The 25594-nt window shown below is 21.9% G+C and overlaps 1 protein-coding gene across 13 annotated transcripts in view; it reads left to right on the top strand.

The window, feature by feature from the left end:
* The window catches only part of LOC126755576 (patronin), a 44319-nt gene extending 22753 nt beyond the window's left edge, over nt 1-21566 (top strand). For 4 of the 13 annotated variants that reach the window (XM_050468247.1, XM_050468242.1, XM_050468241.1 and 1 more), the window contains 7 exons: nt 1460-1649; nt 2743-2820; nt 6783-6854; nt 7598-7696; nt 13232-13420; nt 18792-19074; nt 19877-21566. In XM_050468247.1, the coding sequence (XP_050324204.1) occupies nt 1460-1649; nt 2743-2820; nt 6783-6854; nt 7598-7696; nt 13232-13420; nt 18792-19074; nt 19877-20021 (1056 nt within the window). In that variant the 3' untranslated portion in view covers nt 20022-21566. The remainder of the gene's footprint in view (nt 1-1459; nt 1650-2742; nt 2821-6782; nt 6855-7597; nt 7697-13231; nt 13421-18791; nt 19075-19876) is intronic. The other 9 variants (XM_050468252.1, XM_050468248.1, XM_050468240.1 and 6 more) reach the window with 8 other exon arrangements.
* Nucleotides 21567-25594: the final 4028 nt, after the last annotated feature.

Below are 25594 nucleotides of genomic sequence, written 5' to 3'. Positions count from 1 at the left end.
TTTTTTACTTATTTAATTTATTTTTGTTTTATTTTTTTATTTCAAAATAATATTTTTTTTGTGGATTTTTTATTTTTAATTTAATTTTTTATTGGTTTTAATTTTATTTTTCAATAACTTTTTTTATTATTTAATATTTTCTGTGCTTTTTAATTATGGCTTAATTTCATATTTTTTTTAATTACAATTATTTTATTAGATTTTTTTAATTAAAGAATTGTTTTATTTAATTTTATTTTTAATTAATTAATTTATTTATTTTTGTTTTATTTTTATAGTTTCAAAATATTAGTTTTTTTATGAATTTTGTATTTTTAATTTAATTTTTTATTAGTTTTAATTTTATTTTTCAATAATTGTTTTTTAATATTTTCTGTTTTTTTTAGTTGTGGGCTTATATTAATTTTAGTTGTAAATTATTTCATTGGTTTTATTATTTATTTATTTTTAAATTTTTTATTATTATTAATTTTATTTTTTTATTTTTTTGTAAATATTCAATAAAATTTTTTATTTTTTTAAAATTTTAATTTAAATTCATTAATTTTTTTTTTTTTTCTTATTTTTTTTTAATTAATTTTCCATAAAATTTATATTATTCCCCAAAAATTTTATTTTTATTGCTTTTATTTTTTTTTATTTTATCTTTTATTGTTATTATATTTTATTATTAATATTTTTTTTTTTTTTATTTTTTTCTTTTTAAAAAATATTTTTTTTTATTTTTCAATTTTTAATTTTTTTTTTTCTTATTTTCTTTTTTTTATTTAATTTTTCAATTTATTTTTTTTTTTATTTAATTAATTTTTTTTTTAATTAAATTTTTTTTTTTCAATTAACGTTTTTTTTAAATTAATTTTGTTATTTTTTTTTTTTTAAAGGTTTATATTAACTTCAGTTTTGTATTTTTCATTGCTTTTATTGTTTTTTTATTTTACTTTTATTGTTATGATATTTTTTATTATTATTTATTTTTAAAATTTTTATTTTATTTTATTATTTAATTATTTTTTACTTTTTTAAATTCAGAATATTTTTTTTTTAATTTTCTAATATATTTTAATTCTTTTTATGTATATTCATATGTATATACATACATATATATATATATTTTTATTTTAATTTTTAACCTTCATTAATTTTTGGAATAATTTTTTTATCTTATTACAAATTTTCAATAACAAGAGCTATTCTCCAATCAGTATAATTAATATTTATAATTTTTTAAGTAATTTTTTTTTTATTTAAATTATTTAATTTTAATTATTTTTTTTTTAATTTCGATTTTTAATTTTGTTTTCTAATTAATTTTTTTTAATTTCTTTTAAATTAATTTTTAAAATTTTTTTGAATTAAATTTATTGAAAAATTTAAAATTTTAACCTTAATTAATTTTTGAAATAAACTTTCGTCTTATTACACTTTTCAATAACATTATCCATTCTCCAATCCAATTTAGGGTAAAACGCTTGATCGCGAATTAACAATGAAACAGTCAACACAGAATTCCACAACGCCACGTCTGCGTCAAACGCGTCCCACACGGCCACGTCCCAAGACCATACATGTCGATGACGGTTCCGTGGACTTGAGTGAAGCATCGAGTATTTCTAGTCGTAGTAAAAAAGGTTCTAGTACCAATCTAACAGGTGAGCAAACGCCAAAGACACACATACACACACTTGAAAAAAAGAATCCTTAGTTCCGTTTCTTAGCGAGTTCAAGTTTTCTTCTACTTGTAAATTGTTGCTTGCTACGTTTTGTAAATGTATTTCTATTGCTCGATACAATTTCAAAACTATTTGCAACTTACATGCCTTACATTCTACTTCTCCTTGTATATAATTGTTGTAATTTATCAAAAACACACCAAAAAATTTATAAATTCAAATATCACATAAAAGCTGCTTTACAGTTATGATTTAAGCGTGCACACACACACATACACAAGTCACAAAAAATCTTTTTATCGCACCACTTTAAAAACACTGCAAAAGTGAGGTTAGAATTGAATAAAAAATATTTTTAAAATAGCAGTGGGTATATACATATACAAATGTATATAACGAAATCTTATGTAATGGTATGTAAAAAAATATTTTTCTTTTTTGCATTTTGAGTGATTTGTAAAGCTTTTAGTAGTAAACATTTATATATTTTTAATTTTTTTATTTTTGAATTTTCAAATACAAAATGCACATATTTTCAAGCTTTTGGGCTTGGCAGTACACTACATAAGTTTTACACATTTTTTTTTTGCAACGTATTATAATTATAAAAAATATTTTTAATTTTTTTAATGTTTAAAATTAAATTATTTTTTTTTTTTGAATTAAAAATTTTTTTTTTTGTACATTTTAATTTTTTTTTTTTGAATAAATTTTTTTTTTTCCAAACGAAATGTATTTTTTGTGTGCTGTGTTTGTTGCTTTCGAATAATTATTAATTTTTTGTTTTTGTGCAGCGTGACATTTTGCTTATTTTCCTCCCAAACATCTTTGTGTTGTGTTTTAAAAGCGTTTTTTTCTTATTAATTTGTTTCTTACAAAAACAAAATCAGAATGCGAGGCATGCAAGCAATCAACTCCAATTGTTGTTTTTACATTTCGCTTTAAACCCAAAAATTTTGTTGTATTTTTCTTATTTGTTTATTTAATGTTCATAATTTATTTGTTGTTGTTTTTTTCCGTTGTGTGTTAATTACGCCATTTGGCTGCATTTGTTCGCTGCAAAACTATGTAGCCTACGGTACATTGAGCAATTCCAACACGCTGAGAAGAGATTTTTATAGAGGCTCGCACGATTCTCTAACTGTGAAAGGTAAATAATCCACTAAAACATAAGCAAAACTAATTTTTTTTTGTGTGTATGAAAATATAGTATAGCTAAAAGGGTTAGCAGAAAAAATAGTGGAAAAATTAAAAAAAAGTATAAGGAAAAAAATATTAAAGAAATATTGTACGAGGTAAAAAATAATTAATAATTTAACAAAAAAATATTTAGAAATTTGGAAAAATTAAAAAAAAATATTTGAGATTTTCGGAAAATTTAAGAAATTTGGAAAAATGAAAAAAAAAATATTTAAGAATTTCTGAAACAAATTATTTTAATAATAGAAAAAATTAAATAAAAATTTTTAAGAAATTTTAATAAAATTTATTTTAAAAACTTTAATAAATTAAAAAAAAGAAATTAAGAAATTTGAAAGAAATTATTTAAAGATTAAAACAGTTAAGAAATTAAATAAAAATATTTCAGAAATTTCAATAAAAAATAATTTTAAAATAAAATTATTAAAAAATTAAATTAATTAAAATTAAAAAAAAATTTAAATTTTTATTTTAGTTTTTTAAATATTTTTTTTCTTTCATTTTTTTGTTATTTCTTAATTTTCCTTTTATTTTTAAATAAATTTTTCCAAATTTTTAAAATATTATAATTAAAATTAAAAAAAAAAATATTTCAAATTTTTATTTTAGTTTCTTAAACATTTGTTTTCATTTCTTAATTTTCCTTTTATTTTTAAATACATTTTTCCAAATTTTTAAAATTTTTTTTTAATAATTTCGAAAAAAAATTAATAATTAAAAAGGAAAAAAGAAATTAAAAAAAAAATAATTATAGTTAAAAATAAAAAGCAAAGTTAAAATAGTCAAATCTTTAAGTTACTAAGTATTTAAAAAACAAAACAACATTTTACATTAAAAAAAAAATATTTTTAGCTACAGCAACTCAAACAATATACCACTGAACAAATAATAATAATTTCATTTCATAAATTACATAAGCAATATTGCATGGCCTATATGAGCATGCAGTTACAGCTAGCCATACAATATATCATCAGCGTTACAACAACCAACCTACATGCATTAAAGACTAATTTAAATGTTTTAACAAAAATTATAAAAATTTCAAATTGCATAATTCACCTCATATTAATTGCGACAGCTTTTTAACTCGGATTGAAGCCAGTCTACAAAATCATTTATTTTTTTAAAACATAATTTAAATATTGTGAAGCAGTTTTATATTCCATTTTATTATTATTTTTTATCTAAGCGACAAACAGCCGTTCTTTAAACTTTGCTTTTGCATTTCGAGTTTGTTTCGCAGTCTTGTAGCAATTTTGATTGCAAAAAAGTTTTAAGTTTTTGTTGTGTTGTTGTTTAATGGTATTAACTCAATTTGTTGCTTTTTGCATAAATTTTCTTATTGAAAATATGTATTAAATTAATATAAGGATTGAGCGCCTAAAAGTCATTTAAGTCTTATTACATGCGCCTAAAAGCAGTTTAAGTATAAATTTAGTATAGTAGTATAAATTTTTTAAAACTGTTACATTAAGAATTAGCGCCAAAATTGTTCAGATACGTTTACGATTTAATTCTTGCTGTGCTTGTAGCGGCACAAAACATTCCCAAAGTTATAGTGCCGAGTTGACAGTCCTTGGGCGAATAAAAATCCGAGTCCGTTCCGGTTATTTAGACCCGACTACCGTGGGAACGGTATTTAGTCATCTCCGTCAATCTGTCTGGTATATCAATCTGTCTAGCTCCTCAGTTTTTGAGATATCGATCAGAAATTTTCCACCTGTTCTTTTCTCACCAAGAAACTGCTCATTTGTCGGAACGGCCGATATCGGACCACTATATCATAGCAAAATATATGTACATACATATGTACATATATGCCATACAAAATGAATGATCCGCATCAAGTGCTTGTATGGAAATCGTTTGTTATTCGACGAGGTATCCTCATTAAATTTAAGTTAACGTTTTTTCTTGTGTTTTATAATATACTTTTAGGCGCTTTGATACTTTGAAATACATATATACAATTTTTAGTATTGGAAATAATAACCTTACATAATTTTTTTAGCAGCAAAATTTTAAATAAAAAAATATTAAAAATATTTAAATCAAAATTAAAAAACTTAAATTAAAAAAAATATTTGATAACATTTCTTAAATCTTTAAACAAGCTTAAATATAAAATTTAAAAAATATTTAAAATAAATCTTAAAATTTTTAGATTCAGAGATTCTATTTTAATTAAATAATTTTTCTAAACGCAATTTTTTATGAAATTAATAAAATTACAAAAAAAAAATTTAAAAATTAATACAAAATTTGGTTCTAATAATTTAAAAATAATAATAATGCAAACTTTAAATATCAAATTGAAAACGTATAAATTGATTTAAATGTTGAAATGATGCAAAATTTTAATATAATATTGAAAAAAATTAATTAAAAAAATTAAAGTAGGTATTAATTAAAAAATAATAATTTATAAAAATTTGACAAATTGAGTTAAATGTGGAAATAACGCAACATTTTTGTATAAAATTGAAAAAAATTAATTAATTAAAAAAATTAAAGTATTAATTAAAAAATAATAATTTATAAAAATTTGGTTTAAATGTTGATATAACACAAAATTTTAATAAAAAAAATAATAATTAAGAAATAATATTTATTTGAGTTTTATTATATTAATTAATTAAATGAATTATTATGTTTTTAAATAAATAATTTTTTTTTAATAATAAAATATATAATTAAAAAATCTTTGATAACATTTCTTAAAATTTTAAACAAGTTTAATATAAAATGAAAAAATATTTAATATAAATTTAAACAATTTTTTGAAAATGATTTTAATTAAAAATTTTTTCTAATTGCAATTGTTTATTTAGTAAATAAAATTTAAAAACTAATGAAAGATTTACTTTCAAGAATTTATAAAATGATACTTATAATACAAAATTAAAACTGAAAAATATAAATAAACAATTTGTTTTAAATAATTTAAAATTTAAATATAAATTATAAAATAAACATAATATAACATAAATAAATATAATTATTAAATAATTTAAAAAATAGTAAAAAATTCAAATATGAAACATAAAAATTAAGAAGAAAATGGTTTAGATAATTAAAAAAATAGCGCAAAATCTTAATTTAAAGTTAAACATAAAATAAATTTGTTTAAATAATTTTAAAAATATTACAAAATTTAGTTTTTATGAAATGAAATATAGTAGATATTTTTTGTATGTATTTTTTTGATTAAAAATTAAATAATTTATTTAAAAATATTTCATTTAAAAAATTATAAAAAAATTATTTGTGTAAATTGGAAAAAAAATTTGTGTAAATAATTTTTTTACCCGACATTTTTATTAAAAATTAAATGATTTAAATAATAATATTTAAGTTAAAAAAAATCATAATTTAAATATTTAAAGAAATAATACAAAATTAAATAAATAAATAATAATATTAAAATTAAATAAATTAATTAAAAATTAAAAAAGTTAAAAAGTCATAATTTAAATATTTAAAAAAATAATACAAAATTTATTCTAATAAAAGATACTTAAATAATTTCTTCTATCTGAATTTTTATTAAAAAATTAAATAATTTATATAATAAAAAAACATTAAAAATATTTTTTTTATTTATTTATTAAAAATAAAAATTTTAAAAATACATTTTTTTTATATATTTTTTCAATTAAATATTTTTTTAGTAAAAATTGTTTTTAAAAAATATTGAAAAAAGTAAAAAATGTATTATATTTTTTTTGCATACATAAATTTCTAATATATATTTTTTAGCATGCTAGTGTTGCAGTGTTATTTTATTTTATTATATAAGGCATATATTACATAATAACCATTTCATTGCACTTGCAACCTTATTTCATCTAACTATTTTTAAACAACTCATACTATACTTATATATACATATGTGTATTTTTTGAACAGAATCACCTGATGAATACCCAAGCACAAGTTCGACACCGATTGGGCGCAGGGGATCATATAAAGCATCAAGAGGTTGGTGATGGGTATTAATTTAAGCTAAACACTTATGAAACTTACCAATTATTTACCAACAAACATACATACGAATATTATTTACCTATACATACACATATACATATGTATATTTATAATTACCTATACATAATATACATATATGTATGTGTTAGTACATATAAGCCCATTAAGTACATAGCAATATCCTTATATATGCGTAAAGGTACAATTATATAACCTATATATACACATACACTTACACATACTATACATACAGACATGCGCGCATATGCATGTACCCACGGTGCGTTTAGTCTCTCACCTGGTGCAGAAGGTGAACTGCTTCCCGACTGATTTGTGCTGGCAAAGTGTATATAACTATATATTTATTGCATATTATATATATAAATATATATATTAAGTTTTATAAATATCTTTTAGCAACCCTAGTTATTATTATTTATATATATATACACACACACAAACAAACACAAGTGGGGGAAGAAGTGGTGTTGGCACTCGGGTCGGCCCGCAAAGTGGTCGCTTATGCAATTCAATTATTTTAGTGCTACCATATTGTTTTTATTTCATACTTAACCTTACTATTCTAAGAGCATTCTATATTTTTCCGTTTTTTTCTAACTACTTCAATACCGCATATACTACCAAAAACAAAAAAAAAATTAAAAAAAAAAAACATTTTTAAATTAATTAATGTGTACAAACCAAAACAAACGCCTATATTATGGGCCTTTTTCCAGAACCAACCGTCGATCGAGGCCGCTCACGTATATCTGTAGCTAAAGGAAGTAGCCTTAATTTCCGTGGTCGCAAGTCGAATTCGCTAATGAATCTGTGTGGTAAGAACCGAAGACCAATTACAAAACAAACAAAAAATTGTATTATGAAAAAAAAAAAACAAAAGCATTTTGGCTAAAAGCAAGTAATATTAATCTGCGTAGCCTTTTAAAAAAATATGTACAACAAAAATTGCTTACTCTCTGGTGGTTGGTGGTTTGGTTTTTGTTTTGGTTCTGGTTTTGGTTTCTTATTGTTTTTACCCAACTTGTTGCTCCCAAAGTATAGTATTTTATACGCGTCATACTCGTATTTAAACAATATACATACATATTTACTTATATCTTACTTACTCCTCCTTTCCACTTTTCATTTGTGTTGGCCTTAATATTACTTTCGAGAATTGTACTTGTGGTGAACTTTTATCTTTTGTGATGTATACGTACATACATAAACGTATTGTACAGTTTTCGAAAATCGTTTTTACGTTTAATGCGTTCAGTAGCGTTATGCGCAATACAGCGCGTGCGCAGCACCTTTATAGTGTTTTGTGAGATTTCATACATTTTATTGTCGTTGTCTCTTAGACTATTAATTAATACATTTTTTATGTAAATTTTGTAAAATTGAAAGTTTTGTGCTTGAGCTTTATTTTGTAAAGTAATAAAAAAAAAAGAATAAAAAATTCTTTATTCTTGTATAAAAAACACATACTGATATTTCATGTTAGCCGTGAGGTGAATATAGTGTAAATGCATAAAAAATTAGTGCTGCATTTGGAAGAAGGATTTCACTTTTTAAAAAAATATTTTCTTACCGAAAAAAAATTTAAAAAATTCCTTAAAATTTAATTTTGAAAAATGAAAGAATTTGAAAAAAAAATTAAAAAAAAATATTCATTTATCCGAAAGAAATTAAAAAATAATAATAATTTCATTTTTATTACTAAATTAACATTTTATCAAAAAATTAAATATTAAAATGTGTATTAAAAAATTAAATTATTTAAAAATAATTTAAAAATAATTTAACGGAAAAAAGTTAAAAAAATATTTTACTACCGGATAAAAATTAGAGAAAAAAAATTCGAAATTAATTTTGGAAAATTAAATTATTTAAAAAAATATATAAATTTCTAAAAATATTTAAATTTGTATTCAATATTTGATGAAACTAAAACAATTTGAAAATATTGTTTGTCAATAAAAGTGTTAAAAGTTAATTTCTTACCAGAAAAAAATTTAAAAAAATATTTTCCTATTAACAATATTGATATTGGAGAATGAAATCATTTCAAAAATATTTTGTCGCATACATTTTTTTTACTTCATTCATTTGAGAAAATTCTTTGTCGAAAAAAGTTTAAAAAATTATTTTTTGGCGGAAAAAAAAACATTTTCTTACCTGCTGAAAATTAAAAAAAAGTAACTTGGAAAATGAAATTATTTCAAAAAAATATTTTGCTGCAAAACTTTTTTATACTTCATTCAGATTTAATAAACTAAAACAATTTGAAAAATTGTTTGTCTGAAAATGTTTCAAAAATAATGTTTTGCCCGAAAAAATTAAAAAAAAAAAAATATTAAAAAAAAATATTTTCAAAAAAATATATTTTTTTTTATTTTATATTTTTATTTTATATTTTCAAAGAAATATATTTTTTTCATTCAGATTTAACATTTTGATAAAACTAAAACTGAAAAATTAAATTATTTGAAATTTAAAAAAAGATGTTTTAAAAATTTTCTTATAATAATAATTTTTTTGTTTTCGAAACAAAATTTTCAAATAATTAAATTAAAAATTAAAAAATTTTTTCAAATTAAAATTGTTTTAATTTTTTTAATTAAATTTAAAATTTGAAAATAAAAAAAAACAGCAAAAAATTAAATCTTGCAAAATAGATTTCCATAATTACATGAAATTCATCCAAAATATACATATTTATTAGGGTGGATCAAAAAAAGTATTTTTTTTTTTAAATTTATTACTCAGAAAAATTTTTTTTTGTCCTTCATACGAAAATATCTCCAAGTATGAACTCCTAATTTTTCAAGTAGGTGGAAGCGAAATGTGAACTTTTCTATCTGTTAATAAAAATTTAAAATATAAATAGAAAAATGTAAGACGGAGTCCGTTACCATTGCTCATGCTTGTAGAGATTTTCGCAGAGGTGGCCAAGAACCTATTTTTCAGTGTACCAAGCGAAAAAAATTACTCCATTTTTGATCCACCCTACTATTTTTTTTACATATGAATAACTTTTTTAATTATTTGTTGCTTTTTTTTTTAAATAATTTTTAACGTCAGGAATATTTATAACAACTTCAGATTCATATTAAATAATAAAATACTCTCAAATTGTAAAATGCGTGCCACATTCCATATAAAATCTTGTGTATAATACCAAATTAAGTTGAAATGTTATAATAACCACGCCCATTTTTCTAACAAAACTTCAGTCATACAAGTACAGTTAATTTTGGTTTGTTTACGCATTTTGTGATTTTTAGTTACGAAAATTTCCCGCAAAATATGCTGCTTTCAAACTTGCTGAAATATTTATTGCATATTTCTGGGATAATTGCACTAAAAGTTAAAAAAAAAAAAAAAAAAGAGCAGTTGTCCAAAAGTACTACGAGTTTTGAATATACGAATAGAGCTTGTTATATACGAAGTTTTCGAAAACTTGTTGCATACTTTTAGGCTATTGAAAGTTTCGTCTTAAAATTAGCAATGCTATTTTAAATTTTGAAATTATTGTTGCTCTGAAAATAGACAACTTTCGAACTACACAAATAGGATATAAGTGACTGAGTTTGTAACACACCAATGTTTTTTAAAATTCAAAAAATTTTAAAGTAATACTAGAAAAGACAGTTACGAAAAAAAATTTATAAAATTAAACCAAAAAAAAATTGCATTTATTTTTGTTTCACTAAGAAAATTCAAAAAATTTATTTAAAAAAATACTTCAATTTAACATTTTTAATCTGTTATGCCTTTTGAATTATTAAGTTTAAATATTTTTTTGTTAATTACGATTTGAATTTTAATGTTTTTTTAATTATTACCGATTGAATTGAATTGTTATCTATTAGAACAAATCTTAAACAGATTAATTTATTTTAATTTTTAATTAACTTTTTTTTTAATTTAATTCATTTATTTTTTTAATTGTAATTTAATTTTTTTAATTTTATTTTTTTTTAATTTTAATTAATTTATTTTTTATTATTTTAATTATTTTTTTTAAATTTTAATTAATTAATTTTTTTAATTTTAATTTAATTTATTGAAATTTTTAATTTAATTACATTTTCAATTAATTTTTTATTTTCTTAATTTCTAACCTTTTTTTATATTTGAAATTTTTTTGTAAATAAAAAATATTTTTTTAAATAACAAAAATGAATTAATTTAAATAAAAAAATATTATATTTCAATTTTTAGCTTTTTTAATTTTTTTTTTAAATGTAATATAGTTTTTCCTTTGAATGTTTAAAAAAATGTATACACGCTTTTTTGTTGAAATTATTTTGCCAGTATTTTAAAAATTAATTTACTTAATTTAAAAAAATATATTTAATTAGTTTTTTTATTTTTAATTTAATTTATTGCAATTTTTAATTAATTTTTGGAATTTTTTTTATTTCAATGTTATTTATATTTTAAAAAATTTTATATCATAAATATGTTTTTGGTGAAATTATTTAGCGGTTTTTGAAAATATTAATTTATTTAATTTAAAAAGATATTTAATTTATTATATTTTTTTAATTTAATTTATTGCAATTTAAATTTTTTTTTAATTTCTAACTTTTTAATTTTTGGAATTTTGTTTTATTTCAATGTTTTTTGTACTTAAAATTTTTTTTATAGCATAAATAGATTTTTGGTGAAATTATGTTGCGTTTTTTGTAAATAAAAAATAAAAATTTATTTAAATAAAAAAATATTATTTATTTAATTTTTAACCTTTTTAATATTTTTTCTTTTAATATTTAATTTAATTTACTTTAAACATTTTTATTTCTAACTTTTTTGAATATTTTGTATTTGAAAATATTTGGTGAAATTGTTTTGCATTTTTTTAATTGCAATATGTAATTTATTTGAATTTAAAATTTGTTAACATATTTTAATGTTTTTTTGTATTTTTTTGTTTTTAATATTTTTTATCTATTTTTTTTATTTCTAATTTTTTAAATTTTTTAATATTTTTTCCTTTAATTTAATTTACTCTAATTTTTTTCATTTCTATTTTTTTTAATATTTGTTTTAATATTTTGTATTGGAATATTTTCCATTTTTTTAATTAAAAGTTAAAATAATGTATTTTTATTTCTCTTAATATTACGTATTTATTATTTTTTTTAATTTTTAATTTTTTAAATTTTTAACCTTTTTAATATTTTTTTGTTTAATTTATTTCTTATTATGATTTTTTTTAATTTTTATTCATTATTTTTTTTTATTTTTTACTTGCTTATTATAATTTTTTATACTTCTTTTTTTAATATTTTTTTTAAATATTTTTCTTTTACTTACTTTGTTTCAAAACGCTTTCGAAAAATTAAAAAAAATTCGATCTAAAAATATGTGTGCTACAAATTCAGCAGTCAACAGCCTAGTAGCAGGAAAAAGTTAATGAAAACATAAAGTTTGTGTGCGAAGCGTGCTCATAAAGAATTTAAAAGAAATAATCGCATAATATTTTAACCATAAATCTCTCATAACTTACAAATATAATTTACCAAACCACTTACATACTTATGTACAAATATATGTATATTTTACATACTCAAACACTTACATAACCGCATTTGTACATATGTAAATACATACATACCTACATATATGTTTACATATACAAAATATATTAATAAATATATGTTACTGTCATAATGTGATTGAAATTCCTCAAGAATTTTCAACTGTTTTCCAAAACATTCGCATTAAACTTGACAGATTGCACAAATGATTAACACAAAACTTATGTACATACATACTTATAAACTTACATATTTACATTGAGTTAACAAACAGTCGCATATTCGAAGCAAAATATTAACTTACATAACCACAAAAACGCTAGTTACTTATTGCATTCAGTTAATATAATTTTATTTTTACTAAAAAATCTAAAAAATTATAAAAAAAACCAAAAGCTCAAAACTAAACTTAACCTAAAAAACACATTCTTCATTATATTTGGCAAATGTTAAATTATGCACATGCGTTGTTGTTTTTTTATCTTTTCTCCAAACTAACATCATACAAATTCGGGTCAAACCTAACGTGCTCGCCCATACGCTCGCTGTCATTACCGCATTGAAAAAAAAAAAAACAAAAAAAAACTCAAAATTTCAAAAAAAAACTCGAATTTTGAAAAACAAAAACACTACTTTGTAACTGAACCGTACTCGTGTGTGAATATTGCTGTGTGAACGCCTGCCTGCCCGTCTAACCGCCTGCCTGTCTGCCCGCCTGCCTGCCTGTATCTCTGCCTATCTACACATGAACGTTCGCTGTCGTTGCTCATGTTGGTTGTTGTTGTGTATTGTTGTTTTGTACCGAAACGCACCTTGGCCTAGATACAGATTCGGGATTGGGTCGTGCCACACCGCCACGTCGTGCGCCATCGCCGGGCATGGCCTCAGGTAGGCATATGCCGTCGCCATCCGGACCGGGCTCACTGCCACCAGGTTTGATATCGAAACGACGCGGCTTCGATGATGGATCGGGCCTGCTATCGGCCAATCTAGGCTCAATGGAATATTCGGGTTTGTATTTTTTTTGTTTGCTACGCATAACTAATCAATACAAAAACAAATACAAATACATATCTATTGCATACATTTTTTGTTTTTATGAACAACACATACACACACGCACACTCAGCCACAAGCACGTACGCATCAAATGCATTTTATATGAAAATACATATACTGTTATTTTTGTATATATACACAGTTCACACATATAGTACATTCATACACACAGACATACATACATGCATATGTATACATACATATGTATACATACATATGTGTGTACTCGTATGAGTTTTAATTTATTTCATTCCTGATTTTGATGATTTTTTTTTTGAGTTTTCTGCATTAAAAAAATGTATCTTTCTTTATACTTTTTTATTATTATTTTTTTTTATTTTTGTTAATTAAAAAAATTATTTAAATTGAAAAATCTCCGTAAAGTGATTCTTACTTACATACATACACACATTAAGGAGTGCCTTTTTACTATGTTCAATTGCAATATATTATTCTCGACACATTAGGGTGGGTTCCATGTGTTTAAAAAAATTATTTATATATGATATTTTTTTTACTCAAAATTATGATTTTTTTACAACAAAGAACATAAATTAAAAAATAATATTTTTTTTTAATTTTTGCAATTTCAAAATAAACAAAAAATAATTTGAAAAAAGTTAAAATTGATTGTTTTACAAAAAAAATCATATTAATAATCAAAATTATTGAAAAAATAAATTAAAAATTATAATAATCAAAATAACTAAAAAAATATTTTTTTAAAACTTTCGTAAGTTCAAAATAGTTAAAAATTGAAACTAGAAAATTTATTTTTTTACAACGAAATTCTTAATAAAAAATTTATTTTGGATTTACAAAAATTCTTACATCAAAATTATGATTTTTTTGCATCAAAAAACATAAATAAAAAATTATATACATATGTACATACATATGTATATTTGTTTAAAATTTTCGTAAGTTCAAAATAATTAAAAAATAAATTGAAAATTTTAAAAGTTGATTGTTTTTACAACAAAAATCATATTAATTATCAAAATAATTGAATTTTTTTTTTAATTTTCGTTTGTTCAAAATAGTTAAAAATTTAGAAAATGGAAAATTAATGTTTTACAACAAAAATCACATTAAAAAATTGACTTTGGTCTACAAACATTTTTAGTTCAAAATAAGTTTTTAAAAAAGTCAGCAAAAAGTTTTTGTGTTACAAATTTATTATTCAGCAGCCAAGTGGCAGATTATTTATTATTATTTTTTTTTAATATTTTATATTTATATTTTTTAAATTTTTTTATTTTTATATTTTATTTTTTATATATTATTTTTTAATCTTTTTATAAAAAAAAATATATTTCTTTATTTATTAATGAAAATATACAAATAAAATATTTTTTTTAAATATTTTTATTAATAAAAAAAAATATTGGATCTAAAAATTTTCGTACGTTCAAAAAAAATTTTTAATAAATATGATTTAAAAAAAACATTTTTTTTGCGCAAAATTATAATAAAGTTACAAAAAAATGTTTGAAAACTAATTTTAGTTTCATTTTTAATTTAAATTCATAAATTTTTAACTAAAAAGTATTAAATATTTTTATTATTATGGCTATTCTAAAAAAATTAAGGAAAATTTAATCTCCATTTGGTTCTTTCTTTCTAGATTTTTTTATTGAAACTTTTTTGTGTTTTTTCTTTTAAATCTTTTCCCCCAAATTTCTTTGTTTTTGATTTTTTTTATTTTTAATGTAAACTTGTTTATATATTTTTATTTTTTTTTAATTTTTTCTTTAAAATTTTGTTTCTTAAATTTTTTTAAAAGGGTTTTTAATTTTTATATATTTTCAATATTTTGAAGTTTTTTCATAATTTTAATTTTTTTCTTTTAAATTTTTTTCCTAATTTTTTCTTTTTTTTTAAATTTTCTTTTATTATATTTCTTACTTAAAACTTTTTATATATTTTTTTAATTTTTTTTTTCAAAATTTCTTTGTTTTTAGTTTTGTTTTGTTTTTTACATTAAACTCTTTTTTAAATTTTTAAAAAATTTTTTTCCAAATTTCGTTGTTTTTTATTTTATTTTTGAACTTTAAACTTTTTATATATATTTTTTTAATTTGTTTCTTACTTTAAACTATTTTTTTAATTCTTCTTTTATATATTTTTTTAAATTTTTTTCTGAATTTCTTTGTTTTTTAATTTTTTACACTTTTAACTTTTTTATTTATTTTTTATTTTTGTTTATTTATATTATTTTTAATAATAATTAGTCAACCCTACCAAAAACTCGTTTAAATGTCATTTTAATTCAGAATTTCGAACGAGTAAGATCTTATGCTTTTATACATATGTATATAATTTTTTCTCGGTCATAAGCGACTCACCCTAATATACATGAACAAAAAAATAGAAATACATGCACACGTATCATTTCTTTGACTTCAGCTCCATTATCTCAAACATTTTCGCCTAATCGCTGTAATAATTATTTATAAAAAAAAAATCCGAATCCTCGAATAACGAATAACGAAAATATATGTATAAGTAATAATTTTAAGACCAAAAATGGGCGTGGTTATTTATTTGTGTCGTCTTTTTTATCGTAATAAGATATAAAAAAAAATTATTAAGTATGTATTTGTAGAAATGACAATATTTTCTTAGAAAAATATGTGACATACACAAGTACTAGGGCTGTTCTTATTGCGTTAGACTTATTTTTAATATTTTTTTCGTTGACTAGAATATTGTCGGCTGCGTATTATACATATTAGTTATTTCAAGCCATCTGAAATTTTGTTAAATTACCAAAATACTATCCTTATGTTAATGTGTTAGGGTTGTTCTTTTTTTTTTTGCATGTATCATTTATTTAAGTTTTTTTTTGCTTGAAGAATATTTTATGAAAATAAGTGCGCATTATATGCAAGCTTCGCTAGTTTTGAAGACTTGTATGCATAGTTGGCATATGTATGCCTTTTAGGGATGTTCTTATTTGCATGCTTTGTATTTCTATTTATTTTTTCTTTCATTGAAAACCAAAACATTAGCATAATAACTAACAGAAAATAAATAGACGTAAAATTCGAATTTTTCCAAAAGAATGTATATAATATACCTTAAAAATAGGAAGTCAAGAAGTGAAAAATTAATAATGCTAAATATATATAGTTAAAGTGGTGCGGAATTGCGAAAAAAATATTGGAAGCTTCTATGCAATATTATGCTTATAAATGTTTTTTTCTGAAATTTATTTTTTTTTGGCTTTGGAGTAAAAATTTTAGTTTTCAAGAATTTATAAAATAATTTATGTCATTATTTAAATTTTTTTTTTTATTTTTTTACAATTTTTTTTTAATTTTTTTTATTTTTTTTTTATATTTTTCTTTAAATTTTTTATTATTGTTATTTTTTTTTATTTATTTTTTCGTTTTTGTTCAAGCAAATAGGAAAAATATTAATAACAAACGCCATGCGAAAAATATATACTAAATATAAACTTTAGGGTGCGCATAAAAAACTGAGAAAATTTTTAACAAGTATTTTTTTTTTTAATCAAATCTAATTATGCAATATTAAGATGATAATTTATTTGGGTTAATTTCATTTTTTTCTAGTTCTATTAAAAATTTTAATTTAAAAAAATTTATAAAATAATTTATTTAATTTTTTTTATTTTTATTTCTATTATTTTTTTAATTTTTATTATTTTTTAATTTTAATTTTAATTTTTTTTTTTAGTTTAAGCAAATATTAGGGAAAATATTTATAACAAACGTCTTGCGAAAAATATATAGTAAATATAAACCTTAGGGTGGGCAGAAAAAGTTGAGAATAAAATTTTTTTAAATATCAAATCTATTATTATGCTGATAAATTATTTGCTTCAGTTTGATTTTTTTAAGCTTTTGAAAAAATTTATTATTAACGAATTATGTATATGAAAAAATTATTTTATTTTACTGTTATTATTTTATTATTATTTTGCTATTATTATTTATTTTTGCGTTTAAGTAAAATCTTAAAAAAATCGCATTAAAAAGTAGGTATTTCTAAAAACCACATTAGGGCGGTTCGAAAACGAAAAAATATTTTAATTCGAATTTTTTGAAATCAAATCTAATTATGCAATATTATGCTGATAAATTATTTGTTTTAATTTATTCAAGCTTTGGAATAAAAAATTTAATATTAAAGAATTATAGTTTTTTATTATTATTACTTTTTAATTATTAATCTTGTATGACTATTACTGTTTATTTTTTTATTTAAGTTGAACGTTAAGAAAAATCGCATTAAAAAGCAGTTATTTTGAAATTGTGTACCAAACTAAATACGAACATTAAGGCGGCCCAAAAACAAAAAAAAATTATTTACTATTTTTTTTAATAAAATCTAATCAGATCTTGAAAATTACTTGTTATATTATACACTTAAGTATTTTTTTTTTTAATTTTAAGTTAACATGTTTTTTTCTAAATTATAGAGATTTTTAACTATTTTTATAAAGCTTTAATAAATACATTTTCTGTACCAAATCTATTCAATATACATATGTATGTAGGTAATAGCTGGTATTTCGAAAAAAATGTACTATTAAATAGATACGAACATTAGGGTGACCAAAAAATAAAAAAAAATTCATTTGTTTTTTATCAAATCTTATTAGATAGTGAAAAATAGTCAATTTATTACATTTTTAACTTTTCTTTTATATTTCGAAAAAATTTACTTAACTAGACACAAACATTTGGGTGACTAAACAATAAAAAAAAATTATTCGTATTTTTTTGTCAAATCTAATAATATAGTGAAAAATTGTCAATTTATTACGCTTTTAACAATTTGTTTTTTTTTTTTAATTTTTTTTATATTTGTTTATATATTTTTTTATATTTTGCAGAGATTTTAGTTTTTTATATAAAACTTTAGTAAATATGTTTTTAGTATCAAATATGTTCAATATAATTGTTATTATAATTATTATTACCTTCAATTAAAAAATATTTTTATATTTTACTACATACATAACCTTAAAATTTTGAACAAGTATGCTCCCTAAACGTATAGTCTCGTTGAGTTCCAAATATTTCGTAAATTTAGTAATATATTCTACTCATAAGTTATTCAAGTTGTTAATAAATATAAATTGTAATATTTTCATTTTTTTAATATTACCGTTAACTGCAGTTTATTGTTGCTACACTTGTACCGTACCTACATGCCTTACTTAATATTTACCGTTTATACACATACATATAGTATATGGGTAGTCTGTCCTAAACATTAAGTCTTTGTAAACACAAAAAAATGTTATTTTTACATTTCTGTAGTAAATATTATGCTCTCGCTCTCTCAGGTCCGAAACTGTATAAGCAACCAGCGGCCAAATCGAATCGTGGCATCATATTGAATGCCGTCGAATATTGCGTTTTTCCCGGTGCGGTGAATCGTGAGGCCAAACAAAAAGTACTCGAGAAGATTGCACGCTCCGAAGCGAAACATTTTCTCGTGCTCTTCCGCGATGCCGGCTGTCAATTCCGTGCATTGTACAGCTATGTGCCCGAAATGGATCAAGTAACCAAATTGTACGGTACGGGACCTAGTCAAGTGGATGAAGTCATGTTTGACAAATTCTTCAAGTGAGTATAAACTTTGTACGTAGTAGAGTTAGGGTGGTTCAAAAAAATTAAAATTTGTTTGCTTGGTATGCTGAAGAATAGTTTTTAGACAGCTATAAGAAAATTTTGCCACATATGAAATGAAAATTATTTTTATTCACATTAGGGTGTGTCAAAAAAATTCAAATATTTTTTTCACTTAGTACTCTGAGAAATACGTTTCTAGACATTTCTAAGCAGGCTTGAACTCTCAATTGTAATGACAAGGTCCTCCGCCTTGCAGATTTTCCATTTTTGTAGTGTCGTAAATTTTTTACAAAAATATAATCATAATTTAAATGATTTATTGTGTTATACAATTTCCGAAGAAAAAAAAATTGCCCTAAAATAATCAAATTTCAACCGTTAATATGTTTTAAACGGTAAGGTTTAAGATAATATTTAGGGCATTCAATTTTCTAAAAAAAAATGAGGACCGAACCTTCCCGTTACAACTGGACACACCCTCTTGGAGTTCTATTTTTCAGAAGTACCAAGTGAAAAATATTCGGTTTTTTTGGCCCAAAATGAGCATAAATTCGAACTTTTTACAATTAAGAGCCCATACCTTCTTAGAGATGTCTGGACATGTATTTTTCAAAGTACCAAGTGCAAAAAAATATTCGAATTTTTTGACCCACCCTAATGTTATTTTTAATATTAGCGGTTTTTTGGCGCACGCTATAAAATATAAATAATTTTTATTTTTTAAATATTTGTTTCTTTTTTAACCACCCTAATGTGAGCATAAATAATTTAAATTTTTTTTTGTTTTCTTTAATAGATACAACTCAGGCGGAAAATGCTTTTCACAAGTCCATACAAAACATCTAACGGTCACCATCGATGCATTTACGATTCACAACTCGCTGTGGCAGGGCAAGAAGGTGCATTTGCCCAGTAAAAAGGATATGGCGTTAGTTATATAAGGAGTAGCGTTACATAATATGGCGCGCAAGTGGCCGCTTTACTACTACTACCACATATGGCAACGCTTCTCTGTGTGTGTGTGTATGTGTGCTTGAAGGAATTGCCCGATAATATTGTTGCTGCTGGCGGAAAACGAAGAGAAGAAGCAAAAACAGCCGAGACATCATGAAAATTGTTGCCTGAGTTACATACATACATACTTCTATGTAGATGTAAATTGTTGGTTCGAAAGTTATATATATACATATATGCATATACATTTACATACCTAACTTATATATATAATATATATATGGCATCATTGATTGATAATGCAAAAAAGCAAAAAATTAAGGAAAATAGGAACAAAGCGCGCAAGTTTTACAAAGAAAAAAGCAAAAAGCAAGAACAATTTTGCGAAAAATTGAAAAAACAGTAAATAACTAACATTTACTAACTGCAAAACTTAAAGTTAAAAGGCGCCTGCGCAGCGCCGTAAAGTGTGTAAAGCGAAGAAGAGAGAAAAAGAGCGCGCTCGTGCAAGAGAGAGTTAGTCCAAACGTAACTGTCTGTCTTGTTGTGTGGCTGGAAAGCCAAATATAAGCTTAAGCTGGCGCAAACTGTCACACACACACACACATACACACTACAGTACACACACACATACTTATACAACTAGGATATTCATATATACATACACATCTATGTATATAGGCATATATCCGTACACATGCATACAGAAATTAAAGAAAAATATTATTAATAATAATAATAATAATAAATATATATATGTATACATATATTTAATTAATTCTCTTTTATAAGCTTGATAGTATAAAACACCTGTTGAACTTATTTAAAAATAATCACTATGTAATATGCTACATATACATACATACATGCATGCATGCATAAGTACATACATACATACAAATGTATGTACATGTAATACGTATGTATGTATTGTATTGTATGTAACTTAACGGCTCTTGTCAAAGTTATACTTGTATACTTCTTTTGCTCTTTAACTAACACACACACACACAAACAGACATACAAAACGAGAGAAAAAGCAAAAAAAAGCATACAAACACACTTACACACACACACACACCTACTCGTTGTCTGTACTAAATACTAGTTATTTTAAATGCTAATTTTACAAAACAACAACAACAGCAAACGAAATAAGCTATAAAAACAAATAAGTACGAAAACTAATAGTATTCACTGTAATCTTACATTTGAGTGAACTCAGATTTATTATTTTAACTATTTTTTTTAATTAATTAATTAATACTGTTATATTTTAAACTTTTTTTATGTGAAAAAAAAAACAAATATATATAGAATGGATTTTTTTTAAACGCTCTTTCATAGAAATAATTTTGTAGCAATAAATTGAATGTGGAACAACTACATACATACATACTTAGAGCATATATATATATACATATATACACATAAATTACATACATATATATGTATATATACACATATGCAAAGTGTTGGATATCCTAACAAAAGCATAACGAATAAATATGAATACGTACATAAATACATACTTACAAGCATAAATTGTGGATTTTGTTGCTGCTGTGAAGCAAGTGGGTGTAAGCAAGACAATGCAGCTGACAGCAGACATGTGTTGCATAAATATGTACATTAGGGTGGCTCGAAAACGCATGCTTTTTTTTTTCTTTTGTACGCTGAAAAATATATGCTTTGGCAACTCTACAAGAATCTCTCCAAATATAGGCGCTTAATTGCAACAAGAAGGTCCTCCGCTGGATAGAAAAATTCAAGTCTCTTTTCCAAGTACTTGAAAAAAATATCTTGGTTTATAGATTTTGTAGGAAATACTCTACCAAATGGTCTGTGAGGTTTTTTCATAAGCGTTTGTTCTTCTTTGTTCGCATTGTTTTGCGTTTTTATATAATTTATTTTTTATTTGTTTTTTGTGTTTAATTTTTTTTTAATTTTTTATTTTTTTTTAATTTTTTATTTTTTTTTTAATTTTTTTAAACTTATTTTTGTATTTTTTTTTCTAATTTATTTTTTGTTTTTTTTATATTTTTTTATTTTAATGTGTTTTTTATTTTTTATTTCTTGCCTTTTATATTTTAATTTTTTTCTCTCTTGATCGGCCTTCATATTTGATAATCAATATCTCGTTACTTAAAAAAAAAATAAAAAACACCATTTTTCGTGTTTTTTTTTACCCACCCTAATGTACATACATAGCAGCTGATCAAATTTGACTCGGACTGGTCCGTTTAAAATACGCGCGCAAATCGAAACGAAATTTTTTTGTGATGTGCTTAATAGTTACCTTTCACGATTTTAATTGCTTGCTTGCTAAGTACATTTTCATACCACAGTCGGAAAACTTTTCGCGGAAAAATAAAAAAAATTTCTGCTTTTTATGTATTTTATTTGGTTTACGAAGTAATTCCTGTTGGAATTTTGGGTTTCCATGCACAAAAAATTGTATTTTATTGGCGGCTAATGTAATAGTAAATACCAAGAACTACTAAAAGACCATTTTCGAGTTGTGCAAAAAGAATTTTTGGAATTTTATTGCATGTTTTTTGAAACTCATTGCATACTTCTAGGCGCATCATCATTTTCAAAGTGAGCAAAACTTCAAGAACTACTAAAAGACCATTTTAGAAGTGAACAAAAATACTTTTTGAAATTTATTAAATGTTTTCTGAAAGTCATTGCATACTTTTAGGCGCTTAAGAAGTGAGCAAAATGTTTTTGAAATATATTGCCTACTTTTAGGCGGTTAACCATTAACGAATTGATCAAAAACATTTTTAAAATTTACTTTTAGGCGCATAAGCATATTTGTCGCAGTCAAATAATTGTGTATATATTTGTGAACGTAATTTTAAAGAAAATTGGTTAATAAAAATTTCAAAAAATGTTATTTTCAAAGAAATTATTTGTATAGTACTTTAAGATTAAATTTTATTAAGCATGGTGGACACCTGACAGTATTTATCTGCAAAATTATTAACATTAATTAATATTTTTTTTTTAATTTATGTTTGTTCAAAGATATAAAATTGTAAAAATTCCTCTTTAATACTTTTTTTTTTAATTTTTATAGACATAAAATTTGATTTTATTGAAAAATATTAAATTGGGCACATATTGGTTTGTTAATATACATATATTTTTCTCTTAATTCTTTTGTTTTTTAAGTAAACATATTATGCACAATTTAAAAATTTACTATATTTTTTTTTAAATTTCAAAAATTTAAATTTTTTCTATCAATATTTAGCAAAACGTGTTAAGTTTTTCAATAAGCAATAATTCACCAAATTGACATATTTTTTTATGTTGTTTGAAGCTAGTTTTTTAGTATTTTATTTTTTTTTTTATTTAATTTACATAATTTTTTTTATTTTTTATTATTTATTTTTTAAATTTCGGCAAAACAAAATTAATATTATTTTCTTGAATGTTAATTTTTATTATTATTTCTTTTTTTTAGTTTTTAATATGTTATTATTTTATTTATTTATTTTTTCTTAATTTTTATTAATTTATTTTAGTTTTTTAATTTTATTTTCTTAATTTTTATTTATTTTTAATTTAATTTTTTTTTAAATTTTTTGCTACAAAAAAAATGTTATACAAACTTGTCTTATATCTCAAAAAATAAGTATATGTATGTATGTAATATGTTTTTATTTTTTTAATTATATTTTTACTAAATTATTTATGTTATTTATAAATATAACATTTTAATTAATCTCAATTTCTTGAAATCAAGTTTTATTGCATTAAAATCATTTTATAAAAAATATGTATGTATATTTTTGTATGTGGAAAATTATATATTTTTATAATTACACTGGTAAAAAAAATATTTTTCTCCAAAAGCAAAATTTATTATTTTTGGTGTAGGTGAAATTGAAATTTAACATAGAAGTTAGACCCAAAAATCGTCTAGACTGGTGTTATTGATGTTATAACCTACATTAATTAAATTAAAAAATTTTGTTAAATTTTAATAATTTTCTTTTGTTGTGTCCACCAGATAATTATTGAGTAGCACTCAAAATTTTCAATATTTTTTTTAAAAAGCAAATATTTCAATATTTTTTTTAAAAAGCAAACAAAAAATATAACAATTGTTTTCCAAAATCTTCAAAGGACGGTCAAGTATACCTATGTACTTATGTATGTATATACGCATAACTGAAAGAATGTAATTGTAAGACAAAGCGAGATTCACAGACATTTTCCAAAATAAAAAATTAATAAAAAAAAAACAATTTTTAAAATACATATGTATGTACATAGGTGTATGTATATGTGTGTATAACTAAAAACTCAACTCAAAATTCTTGAAACGATTTTTAACCGCAAGCTTTAGCTGCTTTTTAGTTTTATTTATGTGTATATGTAACAAAACTGTTTTCCATACTGCCCTTTCCTTTAGCTTCAGTTACTTTTTGCTCAACTGCTTCATAGTGAAAATAATTATCTTATTTGTTAAGCACATAAGGCAAGTCTTCAAGTATTCCACTCACCACTGTTGGTTTATTAGCTCAGTGTACGTAATTTTTTTTTTCATTAAGAAACTATATTTTACTATTTTGGGCTGAGTTGTGTGCCACACCATAATTAAAAAACAGCAAAACAAATAAATTACAAAAAGAAAATTCTATAAATTTTAAAAGATTGTTATTTTAGCATATAGTATGCTTTTTTCACATTATTTTTTTATAACAAAAGAAAATCACTCAAATTCTTATGCTCATTGTATTATTTAACCTTTTTGTACTATCACCTACTATAATATATATATACATATATTTAAACATTATTTTAAGTTATATAAAACGAACAAAGTAAATCTAAAAGAAAAAATATTCTTCTGTGAGCAGAAAATAACAAAATAAGTGAAGGTAAATGAAGGTGAAGAGACGCATGATCGTGTATTTTTATTTCCAAAAAATATACATATAAATAAATTATAACAAATTTAAACAAAATATATATAGAACTTATTGTTTTATAAGGTCATCAGTGTTTTTCGGGGTGTTACAAACTTTGTGGAGAACTTAAACTATATCCAGTTCAAGGTAAAAAACATTGAACATACAAAAAAAAAAATAGTTTACAGCAGGAGCTAACTGACTCCAAAGTATTGGAGTTTTTGACATTGTCCACAACATTATTGAAGCCCACTGTGCATTTTTTCTTTTCCTAAAGTTTCGAAACTTAACACATTTTTTCAGAGAAAAGCTCCGATATTCGAATTCACAACGTTAAATCCCATGTTAGTGGTATAGCAAATAAGCATTCAACTATGGAATTCCGAAAGTAAGAATTGTATGGCCAAAACGTCATATTAATTCCATTTTCTTAAAATAATTTAGAAAAAAGTTCTTTAAAGACTTTTAATTAGTTGCTAGCAACATGTTCAATGAAGAAATGTTGCTGATCAACAAGTTGTTTATACAAATGTTGGACATTTTTTTAACGATGTTCACCCTGTCTGAAAATTTTTATTACGCACGCGACATCCTGTGTTACTCTATTAACAAAGCAATTGTTTGTAGCACTA

Source organism: Bactrocera neohumeralis, chromosome 4, assembly GCF_024586455.1.
Source record: "Bactrocera neohumeralis isolate Rockhampton chromosome 4, APGP_CSIRO_Bneo_wtdbg2-racon-allhic-juicebox.fasta_v2, whole genome shotgun sequence".
Lineage (NCBI taxonomy): Eukaryota > Metazoa > Arthropoda > Insecta > Diptera > Tephritidae > Bactrocera > Bactrocera neohumeralis.
Note: the sequence above shows the minus strand (reverse complement) of the source record. Positions and strands in the feature narration are given on the sequence as shown.